At 41.9% G+C, this 17,333-nt stretch overlaps 1 protein-coding gene across 9 annotated transcripts in view; it reads left to right on the top strand.

The window, feature by feature from the left end:
• Nucleotides 1–17,333, top strand: part of SYNE1 (spectrin repeat containing nuclear envelope protein 1) — a gene marked incomplete at its 5' end in the record, with an annotated part of 433,140 nt that overhangs the window by 358,087 nt on the left and 57,720 nt on the right. For all 9 annotated transcript variants that reach the window (XM_080941779.1, XM_080941780.1, XM_080941776.1 and 6 more), the window contains 5 exons: nucleotides 990–1,084; nucleotides 3,951–4,185; nucleotides 5,834–6,028; nucleotides 9,503–9,628; nucleotides 12,336–12,491. In XM_080941779.1, the coding sequence (XP_080797905.1) occupies nucleotides 990–1,084; nucleotides 3,951–4,185; nucleotides 5,834–6,028; nucleotides 9,503–9,628; nucleotides 12,336–12,491 (807 nt within the window). The remainder of the gene's footprint in view (nucleotides 1–989; nucleotides 1,085–3,950; nucleotides 4,186–5,833; nucleotides 6,029–9,502; nucleotides 9,629–12,335; nucleotides 12,492–17,333) is intronic.

The following is a 17,333-nucleotide window of genomic DNA, read 5'->3' as shown; positions in this document are numbered from 1 at the left end:
AGAAAACTTAAATATATTTTTAAAACTTACACCTCAGCCAGGCATCAGCCAAGTGACTCCTAGCACTCAAGAATCAGAGACAGAAAGACTGTGGCAAGTTCAAAGCCAGCCTGATCTCTGAATTTTGCTAGACTCAATCTGCTCAAATATATGTTTTGTCCTCTTTCTTCTCTGTCAAATTTAATACTTTGAGTTAAAATGAGGGTTGGCTCTTGGTCACCACTTGCAGGGTTGTGTTTGTTGTCATGAATTTGTACTGAAGTATAGAGTTACAGGTAAGGGGACAGGCATGGCTGGGTATGGTGGCTCCTGCCTTTAGTCTAGTAACTTGGAGGCAGAGGCAGGTGGGAACAGTGCCGTGTGGCAGTCCTGGCCACTCAGGAGGTTGAGAGAGGAAGATCGTACACGCCTTGCAGTTGAAAGTCAACCAGAACAGCTCGGTGAAAAGCCATCTCAAAATAAGCAATACTAACAGACAGAGGAGAGAATTAGAAATATCAGTCTTTCTGTGGAGTGTTTTATTATTTCAGCTTTCCTTGTTTTCAGTCTAGTGAGAACTGAACCTAGAGCCTCATGTCTGGTAAACCACCAGCTTCATCACTGAGCCATGCTTGAATCCCTGCAGGATTTTTTTTTACTTATTTCTCACACCCATGAGACGATTTTACTAGCTTGACTACACTGAGAAACAGTCAGCTTTAAAAAAAAAAAAAAGCAGAACATGTATTATAAATTCACCAGCATACTTTATGAGGTTAATTTTTAATGAATAAGGGAAGAGAATAAGGCTATGTTTGTCATTTAATTAAAAGCCCAAACTAAAACTTTGTCTTTAAGTTTATCCTAATTGCTAATTAAAAAAAATTTACTCCCACACTGCAGATGGGACAGAATATGTTTTTCATAGCCCTGCTAAAAACAAACTGTGTGGTAAGTTATCAGAAAAAGATTAGGGACTCTGAAGTATATCTCTCTTTTTCAAATTACAGCTTTTTCAAGCGGAGATGTTCAGCCGCCAGCAGATCCTACACTCCATCATTGTTGATGGGCAGAATCTTCTAGAACAAGGTCAAGTTGATGACAGGTAGGATCTTTGATATATTATTATGAAGAAAGTTTCTCCAGTAAATTAGTCATTTTCTTTTTAATGAGAGATTAGAGGGCATATATCCAATCTTGCTAAGGCAATTGTATCATCATAGGGCCTCGGTAATTGGAGGAAAGGCTTGTCTGAGTCTTGAAATGAGTGCACATTGAATCTTTGCAGAGGATGCTATTATATGATATGAAGGACGTAGGGTAATTGGAAATCACCTAGCCAACCTTCACTAGTCAGTTGGGACTGGCGTTACTGAATAGATCAGAATGGATTGCAGCCATGGTCAGCGAACAGTTGCTACTGATATCTCTCTGCACTTACTAAAATTCTACCCCTAAAAGGAGCAGGGGTATCACTTGTCTGACTCTGACTGAGAGATAGAAAATCCCAGATGTACATGGGAACCGATCGGAGCAAAGTTGCGGAAGTCAAATGGCACAAGACCAGGTTTGATGTTAAGAGTGCTCTGTGGCCTTATTCTAACCCATTTCCCTAGAGCTTACTTCAGTGTGAGAACACTTTTTGCCACCTTAAGTCATACCATATTAAGTGTGAAGTCTTCCTTCCACATCCCAACAAACCAACTCTTTATTTAAAACATAGATGTGAAATTCTAGCTTCCCTCTCAACAAGTGAATTGACAGCCCCATGTATCCACGTCATCTAGTTTCCATGTTTCTATTGGGGAATTGGCTTTAGTACCCATGCATATGTTTCTCATACCTGGGACCGGTAGTTGTGACTAAAATTAATGGTGTGTTTTTGAAATCATTAGAAAATAAATCGTTTTTATGATTAGCATTCCAGAAGCAAGTTCAGCCTCCAGAGGTTATGTTATACAAAGTTCATGAACAGTTAAGATTGGAACAGTCATTTGTGATGTTGTACTTATTCTATTTGAAGCAAGCCCAACTTAAGTGTGACCATTACTGGGAATTTAAGACTCTCTGAATAAACCGCATTCAAACATAATTACCTTTTTTTATCTTTTGCTTTATCATCCTGTAGCCAGCTCTTTAGCAGTGCTATAAACATTCAAGTCATTAAGTAAAATAAAGTTTGAAATTCCCATTCCAGCCAACATCTATTAAAATTTAAATACTAACATTTAGGAGATAAAAATAAAAAACACACACACACACACACAAAAGAGATGAAAATGGGAGAGTTGGAACTAGATAAAAAAATTTTGAGAGTTGCTAGTGGAAAAAAAGACAAATTGAATCTGAGTCCGTGGGTGCCAGAAAGGTTCCAGACAACAAGGACTCAGATTATAAAAGTCAGCTTATGGGGTTTTGTTCTTAAAACCTCAGCTTTAGTGTTGGGAAGAGTCATTTTCAGTAGTTCACCAAGGGCAGAGAGGTCGGGACAATTTACTTAGTAAAGACAGAGGTCCCAGTTTTAATACCGACATCTATGTTATTCATGGGACCTGATGCCTACACTTCATGCTCTTTGCCATTATCAGGACCTGGGGGCTCACACATTTTCTGAGGTGACAGGTGTCCTTTAAGGACATGTCATGAGACTGTGCTTGGGTCCTACTGGAATGGGCTCTACTATGTTACATGCCTGCGTGACCACAGAGACTTTCTGTTCATGAGCAAATGTGACCACTCAAATCTGCCCATTGTCCCAAGAAACTTATTTTTTAAACCGAGTGTAAGAAATTCTTTGAGTGTTTTTTTTCAAGTACTTTTAATATTTTATAGTGATTAATTGGAGTTTATTGTAGAATAATCATGTGTCCCAGTTCAGCTATTCAAAATTTTTTTTTTTTAGCAGATAAGGCACAGTTGTTTGTGGATTCAATCTTTACTGTCATCTCAATCAATAGGATGTATCAGTAATAGAGGATCCCAAGCTAGTGTAGAGCTCTAGAGTAGTAATCAGTTCCAGAAAACAGGCGCTAGAAGTATAAGGAGATGTTACATTCGCGATTAGCCCTAAAATCTGCCAAAAAGAAAAAAAAAAAAAAATAACCTCATCCCATTTGATGCTTGACACATGCTTATTAAAAGCTACATCTGTGCTAGAGCTTGCATATTAAATAAAACTTTATAAACAGTGCCAATACTTTTGAGGATGGAAAATAGGAAGCATGTATTCAAACATCTATAACACCTCAGCTGGAATTGGAGAAGGTTCAAGTTAAGTTTACTCTCTCTACATGTCTGAACAACCTTCATACATATCGTGTTTACTAGAGGTAACTTTTCTATTAAAAAATGTAAAATTGACCTAAGATATGCAAGGGACAATTTCCTATAATAATTTGCTTGAGATTACAGCTATCACTTGTAGAAAAACATTAAGAATGTGTATAAGGTACATTTTTTTAAAGAAAAAAAAACTTTTAATATAGAGTAATTTAGGTGACTAGGTTTGATTTTCCAAAATGGTACATGATTCTAGCTGGGGAGGGAGTTTGTAGTCAGGTTTTTTTTATCACATGCTTTCCTCTTGTAAGGCACAAGAGACTGTCACAGGCCCGTTAGGACACTGACACACACACACACACACACACACAGAGAGAGAGAGAGAGAGAGAGAGAGAGAGAGAGAGAGAGAGAGAGAGAGAGAGAAGGAATAAGAGATAATTGGCATAAATTTGCTTTTTATATATTCTGAGATATGAAAACATTCACCATTCGTAGACTGGTAGTCTAACTTTAAATTTTCCTTGCAACGCAGCAAACAGGCCATGGCTAATTAGAAGTCCTTCGCCCTAGATCATTCTTCTCAGGGCATACCATTTATGGAAAATGTATACTGGCTGATCCCGTGACACTATCCAAGACTATGGGTTTGCTTTGTTTATTTATCCCCCTGTCTAATTATTCCTTCACCAGGGAAGAGTTCAGCCTGAAGTTGACACTCCTCAGTAACCAGTGGCAGGGAGTGATTCGCAGGGCCCAGCAAAGAAGAGGAATCATCGACAGCCAGGTTCGCCAGTGGCAGCGCTATAGGGAAATGGCCGAGAAGCTCCGTAAATGGCTGGTCGAGGTGTCTCATCTGCCCTTGAGCGGTCTCGGAAGCATCCCGGTACCACTGCAACAAGTGAGAACGCTCTTTGATGAGGTGCAGGTAAGATGCAGGCACGGGTCCACGCGCCGCCTCTGCCCCATCCACTGTGTTTGACCTTTGCCTCAGCGAGTCACACGGGCTCGGAAATGGCCTGAAAACCAGAACAGACATTCTTAGAGTTCAAACTGAAAAGTACAAAGTGAGTGCATCACAAAGCTCCCGTGGAAAGAACGGGATGAGAACAATCTGGAGCCATGCCAAAGATCCCTCCACGTCAAGGTCTAGAATGGTTCCTTGCAGCCCAGCTTGGATGGAAAGAAAACCGTGTTGGTCAGGGAGATTTAATCATCTAACCTGGTCCCTCCCAGCACTGTTGGCCTGTCTGCGTATGTTCATGGCCCTTCTTCCTTTAAAGGACACCTATGGCTTTTCTTCCTCCCACTTTCCCCAAGAAAAATCATATGGCCTCAAGTACCCACTCCCAATAGAGAAGGGGCAAACTTGGATCTTCTGGCACGTTCAGTTACTAAGGTTGTGATTCAAATATGCAACCACCTTTAAGACTTATATCTGTGTGCATAGAGCCAGTGCGCTCTGGACCAGACTGCCTTCATGTTTCAGGTCCCTAATTGGAGGAAATGTTCTAGGCACTTATCTCTTGATCCAGAATCTTAACAGTTACTGTACCGTTATCTTCTTCACTGCCCCTCTCTCCCTGTACTCAGTCTACCTTGAATGTCCATCCCTGTGGTTCCTGCCTAGACAGAGAGTAGCCTAACCTGTCTCATCATATACAGTGCATGCCTTCTTCATTATACTTTTTACCCATCCAGTGAATAGTTTTGCTATAATCAAACACATCACGCCCCTACTCTAACGGTGGGACAGCCAAATCCCCAGGTGTGGTAGCATAGTTCTATAATTCCAATCCTTAGGATGCTAAGACAAGTTGATCACAAGTTCAAGATCAGAACGAGCTATTTAACACACTGTCTGAGAAAAGGGGGGGGTGTGATAGAGAGATGTATCAGCAGTTAGGAACATTGGCTGCTCTTCCTAAGGACCCAAGTTTGACTCCCTTTGCTTCTCAGCACCCATACAGCAGCCACGGTCACCTGTAACATTGGTCCCAGGGCATCTGATGCCCTCTCCTAGTCTCCTTGGGCACTGCATGCACACAATGTACAGAGAGATACATGCAAACAAGCATAAAACCAAATAGCATGCAAAACCTGCCTTGGAAGCTGTTGATACCATTCTGCCATATGGACTTCATACTCCAGCCATGGAATAGTACATTGTACTTCCTGAAACATGTTTCTTTTATATGGTCAACACATCCCTCCTTGCTCCCATTTAGGAGGACATCCTCTCTCTTTTTCCTGGTCACATTCATCATGCCCTAGTCTGATTACAGTTACATGTCTTTCAAGACTCATCAAGCCTTGACCACTTTGAGAGACCTACTATGTGCACCTAGGCTGAGACAGATGCCACCCTGTGATCTCTTGGCATTTGTCTTATAAGCAGAGTTCATATTTTGTTGAGATGATGTTATCCATTCATTTCTACTTGGTTCATTTAAGATGTTCTTGTTGGATGCAAGCATGTGAAGTAAGCATGCTGACGTATAAGGTTACCAAAATGTGTTTAATGGGGGGAACGGCAAAGAGCGGCATAAAAAGTAAAAGGCTCTGGTCCCTTTCAGTTCAAAGAGAAGGTGTTCCTGCGCCAGCAAGGGAGCTACATCCTGACAGTGGAGGCTGGCAAGCAGCTTCTGCTCTCTGCTGACAGTGGCGCCGAGGCCGCCTTGCAGGCTGAGCTCACAGACATCCAAGAGAAGTGGAAGTCAGCCAGCATGCATCTGGAGGAGCAAAAGAAAAAGCTGGCTTTCTTGTTGAAAGTAAGTCCAGTTTGGGGTCCCCTGGTAGGAGCTGTGCTGTTTCCTCCCATTGTTTCACCGAGATGCATATCATGACAGCCCAAACACCCTCCAGTGCTTCTCCTCGGCTTGATTTGAGACTCTGTCCCATCTTGCACGAACTGGAAAAGGTCCCCCAGTCCTCATCACTTCAACTTTCAGAAAAACCCCCTGGCAGTAATTTAAACTTGCATAGGGCTGTCCAGGTGATTCATTCTGATGAATGGCCAATGCGATGCCTTGAAGCATGGGACAGCCTTAGAAAGCCAGGTGGAAAGTCAAAGAGCAGATCCCATTCCTTAGGTTGCAAACTCTAGAATGGTTTGAAAAATTGATATCTCATATTTTATAGCCGGAGGGGGGGGTCGCTCACCCAGAATGAGTCTCTTAATTTGCTTTGGTTTATCTAATCAGGCTGCCCTTTGCTGAAAGCCTCTAAGAGGCATCTTCGGCCTTGTCGTTGGCCACAGGGACAGTGAATCTAAGGACACTGAGCTTTATCCACATTGCCTGTAATGAGCACCTGCCTTTCACGTCTAAACTGTTTATAATTTGTCCTTAGTCCAGTCATTCTAGATATATGAACAATTCATGAGGAAATTCATGATTTTATATAATTACCATGTGCTTATAAAAATGGAAAAGAAGTGCCCTAGATTCAGATAAGGCAACAATTAAAACCATAACATTTTTCCTTTTCTTAAGAACTGTTATATGACTAGTGTGAGGATTTCTCAAAAGAATGCCAGGAAACCATGAAGGACCCTTGAATGGCAGCAGTTGACATTATTGAAAAAAATTATATCCCCAAAATGTCAAAGTCTAGACATACTGAAGACCACCAATTCTTCCTGATTGTACATACAGTGTGCCATCTTTTTAGATAGAGGGAGATAACTCACAGTAATTGAGTAGATTTTTTTTTATTGTTTCAAATATTCACACCCATCGAGTTCACATTGGGAATCTTACGCAATATATATATATATGGCCTCTCAAATAGGAAACAGCCAATCAAGCTGAGCATGTATTAAGTACCACTATTTGCTTGCCGAACAATTCACTGGTAACATGATATGCCTGAGTCATTTATCATCATTCCAGTGTCGGGCAAGGATTTAAAGCATTGTAACTCACTTCGGTGAGACGGCGGCGATCATGTACATAATTTTTAATTCATGATGTAGCTTTTGGAGATAGTCCCAAGACATAAGAATGTGAGGCGTCTGAGTCACTGGGGTCGTTTGTCTCATCTGTCAGTCCCTGTATAGAACATTCACTCTGATGAATGGCTTGCGGAAGAATACATGAAGCCAGTTCCTTATCATTCATGCAGAGGCCTCAGTGATGGCTTCACCATCCAAGTCACTGTCGGAGGGGACAGTCCCTGTCAGGATCTTTGTTTTAAATTTTGACTCATGCATGGCATTCTGTTTGCGTAAGAAAGCCTGTGTGTCATGTTTGCCCAGCCTTGTTTTAATGAATCTTTTACACTACCGTTATAATAATTCTCTGTCTTTAGCTGTTAGCCTAATGTTCTGGCTATGTGTGCCCAAAATACCCATGTCTTTGCCTGCTCCCTAATGTCAATTTCATCCTAAGGCATGACCTCCTCGGTGTCAGATCTGTGAACAGTCACCAGCCGTTCATCAATGGCTTTAGGGTATATGCTGATTTAATTGAAAATGTTAAGTCTAAGCAGAGGAGATTATTTGCTTACAAATCATGTCTACAGTGCTGAGCGTTGGCAAGCAAAAGGCTCACAGAATGTTGGACCAAAACTGAGCCTTGTAGACCAAAGCCTTCATAGTTTGTTTTGCAGGGTGCCTCTGTTGGTGCTAACTAGAGAGAAGAGGTGGGACTGTGCTTCTCTGGAGTTCTGTGAGGGTAGTTTCAAGAGAAATGAGAACCTGGCTTCAAACCCTCACAGAACAAAAGACACTAAGTTTAAACGTGCAATTGTTTTTTCTTCTTTGCTAAAGATGTCTGGAGTAATATTACCCCTGGATTGCTAATAAGAACATGCTAGGGCAAAACGTAGAAGAGCTGGGGCAAGAGGGGACAACTGACAAAGGAAGATAAGGGAAAGGAAGGGGAGCCGGACTTTGGTACCATGTTGGCTCTTGGCAATTCCAGCTGTTAAACCAGTTGTCTTTAGAGTTCAGTAATGTATAGGTTGGAGAATGACCACTGGGCAACTGTTCTGGAGAGGGTCCTGAAAGCATGGTGTCCAGGAATGGACAATACAACCAGTATGGGGGAATTAGAGAAAACAGGACATTTATGTAACCGAATGCTATCTGACATCCACTAAGACACTCGATGGAAGTTAACTTACAAGTGTCACTCTATAATAAACTGAACACTCAATGTGGTTCCTCTCATATTCCTTTTATTAATTAAAAAATTAGACTATAAATAAGCATGCCATTAAAAACTTGAGGTAATAGTTGTGGTATGTAGCACAAATCCTGAAATCTTCCTTGAACCACCATTCCAAGTTTGCTGCCATTCCCAAAAGCCAGCCCCATCTCCAATCTGGTGTGTTCAGATTTCCAAATAGGCAGACACCAGGCATAATCGTCCTTGTCTCCACTCGGGGATCCAGCATGCTCTGGGCTGCCACTCTCTGCCACATATCCTGTGCGAAGGCCACAGCCTGTGTCACGAGACATTTATTCCAGTTCTAGCTGAGTGGGTGTTTCTGTGCTAACACTTGATTCTCCCAGACACATTTCTGCACGAGCCAGGTAAAGCCAGACAGACATCGTATTTGTGATCCTTCAGTTTGTGTGTGTTCGCACTTCCGTGGTACCTGAAGTGTGGGTGGCTCATAGTCATGTATGGAGTGAATTGGAGTTAAGGTTATATCACTTTTATATCCTGTCTTTCTCTTACTCCTGCTTGTTTAGATTCTAAAAAGATCCATCTTGGCCCATCTTGTTCCACCCCCATGGTACATTTGGGAGCATGTAGACAAAACTCAGTGCACTTGTGTGTGAATTAGGAGATGAACAGGATGAGTTTTCCTATCCTGTGCAGTGTTTCATTCCGACTCTATGTTTAAATACCCTGTTTGATTATCCAGATTTAAAATTTATTTGGATATTGTGCTTGCTTGGTGACCTGATGGCCATTGCTTGTGTTAATCCTTCAACAACTGTAGAACTTGCTTCCATCTTCTCAGGGAATGTGTGTTACCATCTGCCTCTTAGAGACAAACAGCTGGTGAGGAACAGAGTCAAGATGAACTGGGCTGTCATGATGACAAAGAGATGATGTTCAAAATGGCAGGGAGTGTGGACATGTCTTCCCACAATTCACTGGTGTAACTACATCCCTGGCAATCAAAAAGAATATTTATTTTCTCTATTTTTTATTTTCATTCTATATTTTTGTGTAATTTCTCGCCAAAAAATTAATCATGTATACAATTTATTTCTCCTCCAATAATAGGACTGGGAAAAGTGTGAGAAAGGGATAGCCCATTCTCTGGAGAAGCTCCGAACTTTCAAAAAGAGGCTATCTCAGCCTCTACCTGACCACCATGAGGAACTTCACGTGGAGCAGATGCGGTGTAAGGTATGTGACTGGACAAAGACTGTCTGAATTCCCTTAGCTGTGAGGTCATATCTCAGGGAGACTCCCAAGGCAGTCCACGAGCCTATGAGGTCTCTGGGTGAGCCCATCAGGGTAGCCTACACTGCAGTAAGACTTCCTTTGTTGATTTAATGCAGCTGTAGTTTAAGGGTTACTTAGAGGAAGCGAATGAAAAGTTTAAGACACAACATAAAAGATATTTAAAAGCTGAGTCCAGAGCAATAAATAGCTATCTTTCTGCAACACCCCCACTGGGGAATCATTCTAATAACAGTCTATTTTGCCGACAAAAGGACAGGGTTGGTATCTTAAATTCTGCAGACTGTGGCAGACCAGCGTGCCATACCTGCTTGATCCTTCTGTACAGGAAGCAAAGAAAAAAAAAAAAAAAAGCGATCTCCATCCAAGCAAGAAATCACCCAATCCTTAAATCCTTCAGGGTTGAGCCACTTAAGAACTGTGATCGCCACTTCCAATCTTAATTATGATCCTTGCCTCTAATTGTACTGGGAAGCAATCAGCAGTGACACAGACCACTCCCTAGACGACGAACGAGGTCACGGAGACCAGCATGATTTAATGGCAGGAAGATTTATTCTGCGCACACCTGGGTAGCCAAGCAGAGTGCCTGACCAACACTTCTTGGCCTAGCAACACACTGATTGCATCAAAAGTCACTCCATGAATGCTTTTCTCTCCCTGTGTTTCCTTGGTACTCTTACATTACTCCTGTCTGATACTCCTGGTTAAAAAGTTATAAAAGACACTCACTGAAATTTGGAAACAGGCAGCATTTGGAAAACTAAAATGTGATACATAGTGTACCCAAGATGATGAATGAGATGTCCATTTTTTGTATATTACACTAAGATGCACATGAAGGTTGGCTGATGTGGTGGCATTCCAGGATCTAAGGCAGGAAGACCTTGGGTTCAAGACTAGGAGACATAACAAGTCTCTGCCCCAAAAGAAAACGCTGTGAAGGCTATGAACTGTGTTAAAAGGAGTTAGTTTTAAACTTGTATTGTTAATTTATTAAATGAGTCATCTGGCAGAATGGACATGATCTAATACCAGGTCTCCTCACCACACCCCATATGCCAGCTGTATTTCATGTGGCATGACACAAGCCCATGGGAGTATCATTATTTCCCTTTTGCTAGATGAGACTGCAGAAGATTCTAGAATAGCATTAATGTTTCACATTAATAATTGACAGATTTGTTTAAGTTTAGAGACTATATTTTAGCCACACTGCCTGAGTTAATGTGTAGAGTCTAAACAAGAGGGCTTGGGTTTTGATGTTAGTGTTATTTGTGTGTGTGCACACTTAGCTCATGTGTGTGTGTGTGTGTGTGTGTGTGTGTGTGTGTATGCACTCGATCTCTTTTAGTTTTGTTCAATTTGGCCTTGTTTGATTTTAGAGATGGTTTAACTGCTGAGCCCAGGCTGCCCTCAAACTCACAGAACCCCTATGCCCCAGCTTTTAGAGGAATTCTGGGATTATAGGCAAGTGCCAAACGCTGGAGTTTCGAGAAAGATCAGGCTCAATAGATATCACAAGATCCTCACACTCGAATAACAGCTTAGTCTGGCTAAAGGTACAGACAGAATGCTGCATACTTTTTTAACCTAGATAGTTTGGCCTTTTGACCAGTTGTTCTGATTCTGAGACTCCATTGTCACCTCCCCAAACACTTGGGCCAGTGTCCTGCTTTTGAGTTTGGAGATTGGAAGAACATATTTCCATACAGCACCATTATGTTCTTTTCCAAATCACCCTCAGTGGCAAAACAAAGCAATTACCTGAAATTTTCAGGCTAAAACCTCGTTTGCTGAAATTGCCTGGAAAGTTCGCCGCAGATAGTACTGTTAATTACTCTCGCCTTTAGAAAGTTGTCTCTGGTGTGAGGAGACAAAAACAAAAAAAAAAAAAAAGGGAGAGAACACATGGCAAGAAATTCCCCATTCATGCACTAAACAAGCTGGATCTGAAAACTTCGACTGGCAGAGAGCAAGAGTGGCACAAATTACAGAATTGGTCACCTGTCAAAGCTTGGCAGGGAATCCCCCAAGCCCCCTGCTTGTTCACACTGAGTTTCTTTAAATAATGCCCCCAAAGGACAGGTCTACAATCAGGAACTTCAGTGTATCTCTGATCCCACAGAATGTGTACTTAGTGAATTTCTTTGAATACAAGAGAAACTCACTAATGGATAGCCCATGGTACGGATATATCACAGAGTAGGTCAACTCAGCATTTAAAGTTCAAGTTAGAAAATTTTTTTTTCTTTTAAATATTTTATTAGTGTGACCGGGACAAAACTAGTGAGTGGTTTGGTAATCAGTTTGGGATGTATTCATGGGCTCAGGGTTGTGGGGTGATACATGTTTAGAACAAAGATGGTCGTTAAACTGATGAACTAGGACTTGGAATAAAAAGAAACAAGCAAACTCCACCATCCTAGAAAGACCAGGGATGTAGTGGAAAGGTTCTGCAGGGACCCGAGGTATTTTACCAGAAGACCATGGCAGGCTTTCAAGCTATGTAGGATGCACATAAGGAGCTCAAGTGTGGTGTTCAGAAAGAGTTTGTAGAAAGGGGATACCAGTGAGATGGGTCACCAAAGCCCCCTCAAGGGTTGAAGGTAGATGTCATGAGGACTCATGGATGCTTGTCTCCATTTAGGAACTAGAAAGTGCAGTTGGGATGTGGACAGATGACCTGGCAGAGCTGATAGTGCTGAGGGAGGCCCTGGCTGTCTACCTCAGTGCGGAGGACATCGCCATCCTCAGAGAACGCATGGAGCTTCTGCAAAGGCAGTGGGAAGAGCTTTGTCACCAGGTAAGCTGAAGTCTGAATGAGGAAGTAGCTCCTCATGATAGGAAGGCTGGATGTGATCCATGATGCCAGACAGGCTTGATCCATACGTAGACCCACCCTGTGACTCATGTATAAATAGGGGAACTTATGGTTGTTGTCAGAATATTTTAGGATAAGGGAGAGCTGTATTATCACCTACTTCAATTCATCTGTACTGAAGTATTTCTTTTTTCGTCCCTGGCTGGTACATCCTGCTGTGTACCTTCTAGGTGTGAATTTTAGCTGGAAAGGTAATGGTAGTATGGTCCGCATTTTAAACACGGAGGAAACACATTGCTTTAGTCTTCGTTACACTTCCAGAGATAATTTTGTTTATGGAACATTTATAGCCATTCATCGGTTCATTGGGTGTGCGGCATTATTAGGCTTAAATCATTTATTAAATCTGTGTGTATGATGCTAAACAAGATTAGAACTTAGGCATTGATGGGGGAAAGATGGATACAAAGACAGCAAGAGAGCATCATGGGTAAAACAGCATCAGGTAAAGGTTTGCAAAGAAGACTGCTGGCTACCTCAGAACCTGTGTCTATACTCACAGAAGCTTTTGAGTCCCATGTGCGCCACACTAGTGGCTATACACATCCTGAGTACCATGCCTGACACACTGCAGGCTGTAATACACATTCGTTCAGTGGATTGGTCATGGCAATTATTGTGAATATAGGCTGTAATAGCTATGTGTGCCGGTGATGTTTTTTTTTTTTTTTAAATTGTACTTCTAGTAAAGTCATCTTAGAAAGTTCTATATAGTTATGAAGACAAGTCTATATGAACAGATAGATAAAAGCAGTGCATCTTTATGTATGGGCTGGCGAGAGAAAATGATTCTTGAAATGTATAAATCTTAAGTGCTTAGTTGGGGAGTGGAGGATAGAGTGATGTACAGGTAACACATACGGCATTGAGAAGACTCAAGGCTGGGGAATGGGCTGAAGAAAGGGTGACTCTGTACCCACCTAAACCCATATTTCTCCTCTCCCGGGGCAACTACTCTGCCTGCTATCTCTTCTCTTCTTCCTTCCCAGATGACCTGGCATTATGAATCCCTACCCTCATGCTTCCAGAACCTTCCAGCAGGGTTTGAGAGGCCCTGCCTTATAGTTTATTTGATACTAAGAACAAATGTTTCTTGACATTTTTCCTCCAAATAGTTAAACTAAACACAGACTTTGCTCACATCATGGACCAAAAAGATATGCGCTGTCATACGTAGAATGATGTTTTAATAATCCCCTGTGAATTTTTCCTTGCAAGAAGGGGCATCCAAGATGTGGCCCTCACCAACATGTTAACAACACGAAAGCGGCCATTTTTCACAGAATGCTGTGTTCTCAGTGTACAGAGGGAGGAGCCTATACAAAGCTCTTCATAGAGAATGAATCATCACACAAATTATTTTCTGAGCTCTTTACCATGTAGACATTACCACAATTACCATGTTATAATGCACTGGCCTTACTGTGATATACCATATAAATGGTAGTGATTTGATGGGTACTGATTATGAGAAATTATGACCACATTGTTCATTTACCTCTGTGAGCTTGCTCACTTTTTCTTCCTTCCTTCCTTCCCTTTCTTCCTTTTAGAAATATTGCCCCTGTGTGAGCAGCCTTCTCTTTTTAGATGTATCCATTTGTGTAGTTATTTTATGTGTATGTGTGTCTGCCAGAGGGTGCACAAACACCACACACACATGCAGGATCACACAAAAGTCAGAAGACTGTCAGATCCCAGGAAATGGAGTTAGCACAGACATTTGTGAGCTACCTTGTGGGTGCTGAGACCAGATTTCAGATCCTCTGTGAGAGTCTTAAGTACTTTTAACCCCTAAGCTATCTCTTCCACTCCCTCCCCTTCATCCTCTTAGAGAGAAGTCTACACTACTTTTCCTTTTAATGATTTTCAGTAACTCAGTGAAATAAACCAGACTAGACTCATCTCTCACAAAGGCTTCAGAAAGATGTCTCTTTAGATTCAGAATTCTCTGAATTTTTCCTTGGTAAACCTTCCCAGCATGCCTTGTTGGGGACCTTGATCACAAGCCTCTTCTGGCAAGAAGGGACCAGTTCTCTTCTGGTTTACTCACCTGTGAAGTCCCTTTTCATAACCCCGTGCACTCCCGTTTTCTCCTGGTTATGTGCTGTCATGGGGGATGTCTTCTTTTCTTATTAGTTGTAGTTGATCCCAAGACTTTGATGTTTTTAGATGCAAAGGCCATTTCTTTGGACAAGCCAATGCCTATGGCAGCTAAGTGTTGTTTGCCTATGGGGAATAATGAGGATCATGTCTTCCTGTGTGTGTCCTAATACTTAGGTTCTATGAAGCAGAAAACAGTGTCAGAATTATCATATTTTGGAGATGAGAAAAATGATGGCCATATGATGATGATTTCTCATTCAGGCAAATCAAATCATTCCATGAAAGTATTATTATTACTAATTAAGTCAGACATTCAAATCAAATCATGCCATGAAAGTGCTGTTATTACTAGTTAAGATAGGCATTCATACATTCTAAAACTGCCCACTAGACATAATATATCTGCTTGAAATTACAGCTTGAAAGTGGTGTTTGGCCACATGATAACGCTCTGAGGAGATTTATACACTGTACCTATGAGCAGACCAAAACCAGACAGAGTTGTAGAATGTGCTTCTAGAATCTTCCTCTGCCGGACTCTTGAAGTATAAAACTAACATGTAATTATCCTGTTTCTGTCCAGCCTACATTTGATTATTTAAACCAGCCAGAAGGTAGCTTTCGGTATGGCCAGGTGCCAGGATGGAATAATTCTGGAGAAGGGGGACCTAGAGGCCTCAGTAGTTCTTGAGTTTGTCATTTCCGGTCAACTTCTGTCAAGTGTGAAACTACAACAGGAAACAAGCCTATGCTCAGCTCCTCATCAAAGTCAACAAACTCAGCAGAACACAGATGGCATTATGCCAGCTAAAGAGGAGACCGTCTGCTCTGCTCCTTTTGAAGCAGCTGACATGAAGAAGGGAGTAACTGGGTTCACAGACGAGGAAGCCAGCTTTAAGTAGAAGCTTTGGAGCATCAGAATAAAAGCACAAAGAGGCTGGCTTTTCAGCTGCCCAGGGGATCTGGTGTAGCTTAGATGTGCATTCTATTGCTCTCCTTCTTCTGTTGCTTATGAAGAACCATGTGTGATCCTAGCTGTGATGTAAACATATAACACTGCACCTCGAGAATTGCTCAGTGCGTGTACACCTGTGTGTGTGTGTGTTTACACCCACAATGTCTTGATAAAAATACTTACTGTTAGAAATAAATACACTTCCTGTTCAGCTGTCTTACTCTGGAGGCAAAGATAAGACAGCTGTACCCTTAAGAAAATGTGAATTTGTGCTGAGCTGGTAAATTTTAGGGTTTCAGCTGAATACAAAGGGGGGGGGGGGATGGTTCACTTATATATAACTTAAATATTTAGTTTATAAGCAACACCAAATGCCACACTTCTTAGGAATCTGCATGTTTGCAAAAAAGATTTGGGCCCTGGCTTACACCCAATGCATGCAGCCCACATGTTTACATTTTGTTTTGTTCTTTTTATTTTTCAGTCATAGCTCCACAAGTAAATAAATGGAAGTAGTATCTTCATGTTGTGAGACAAACAGAAAGGATGCTTATCCACTCTGCTCCCTTAGAGACATTAAACACGTGAATGCTAAGGAGAGGAAAGAAAAACAAAAACAGACTAACACAGAGCGTTGTCAAACCTGTGGTGTTGGACAGCTCTTTCTGAGTTTTTGCTTGCTTGCGTCTTCCTGTCAGCACACCCATCCTGGAATATGTTTAGAGTGCAGCACTTGACACACGAAAGGTGATTGTTACAAACACTAAATACTAGTGTTTGGCGACAATGCAGTGTCAAATGAGGAGAGGAAGGCCCATAGAAGATGAGTAAGTTGCTCTGTTTTCAGTGGCAGAGTGGTAGAGATGGGCCTCGAGTCTTAGCTGCCTCTGGACATTACAGCCACTATCAAAGAATTCAGTTTTACTGATCCTGCCTTTGACTAACCAAAAGCCAATCACTTAAACTCTCTAACTCACTCTGGGTTTGCCAAGCTCTCAAAGAAATAGTTGATTTTCTTTTATCATGTGACCCCCTTCTCTGTGGATGTTGGTGAAGGGGGAGTCTAGGCATATGTTTTTGGATCATGGTCAACATATGGAGGAAGTTACTCAAAGGGAGACAAAACCATCCCAACTCTTTGAAAGAGGGAACTTCTTTTCTTTAGAGAGGGGAGTTATCAATCCTGAGAGTTTTAGCTGCATCCTCCCTACACCACCCCTGTCTAATGCTGTAGGAATGAGAGAGAGAGAGAGAGAGAGACAGAGACAGAGACAGAGACAGAGACAGACAGAGACAGAGAAAACACGTGTGTTATAAAAGGTGATTTAATTGCTCATACAGAGGAGTTGGGTAGTATGACACCCCTGGCTGCACACTGCATAGACTCAGGAAACAAACAGTAAACCCCAAAACTACTTAGTTAAATGAAGCTACATGCCTGGGCGGCGGCAATTCAGGGCTGGAGGAGTTCTCCGGAGAGAGGCTGGCTTTCACCTCACACCAGAGAGCTGAAAGGTCTGGAATAGTGTATCAGTGGACAGCGCAGGCACAGGGATAGCCTCACTCACTCAGGAAGCAGATTCAAAGCCATACCTGGCGTCGCTGCTCCGAATTCCGGAGACCTCTTTCTATCTGGGCTGATGAGTAGAAAGTACCATCCATTGCAAGGGCGGGTCTTTCCCCTTTAGCCAATCACAAACAGG

The sequence above is a fragment of the Micromys minutus genome (assembly GCF_963924665.1).
Source record: "Micromys minutus genome assembly, chromosome: 30".
In the NCBI taxonomy this organism is placed as follows: Eukaryota; Metazoa; Chordata; class Mammalia; order Rodentia; family Muridae; genus Micromys; species Micromys minutus.
The sequence above is the reverse complement of the archived record's forward strand: the minus strand, read 5'-3'. Positions and strand labels throughout refer to the sequence as shown.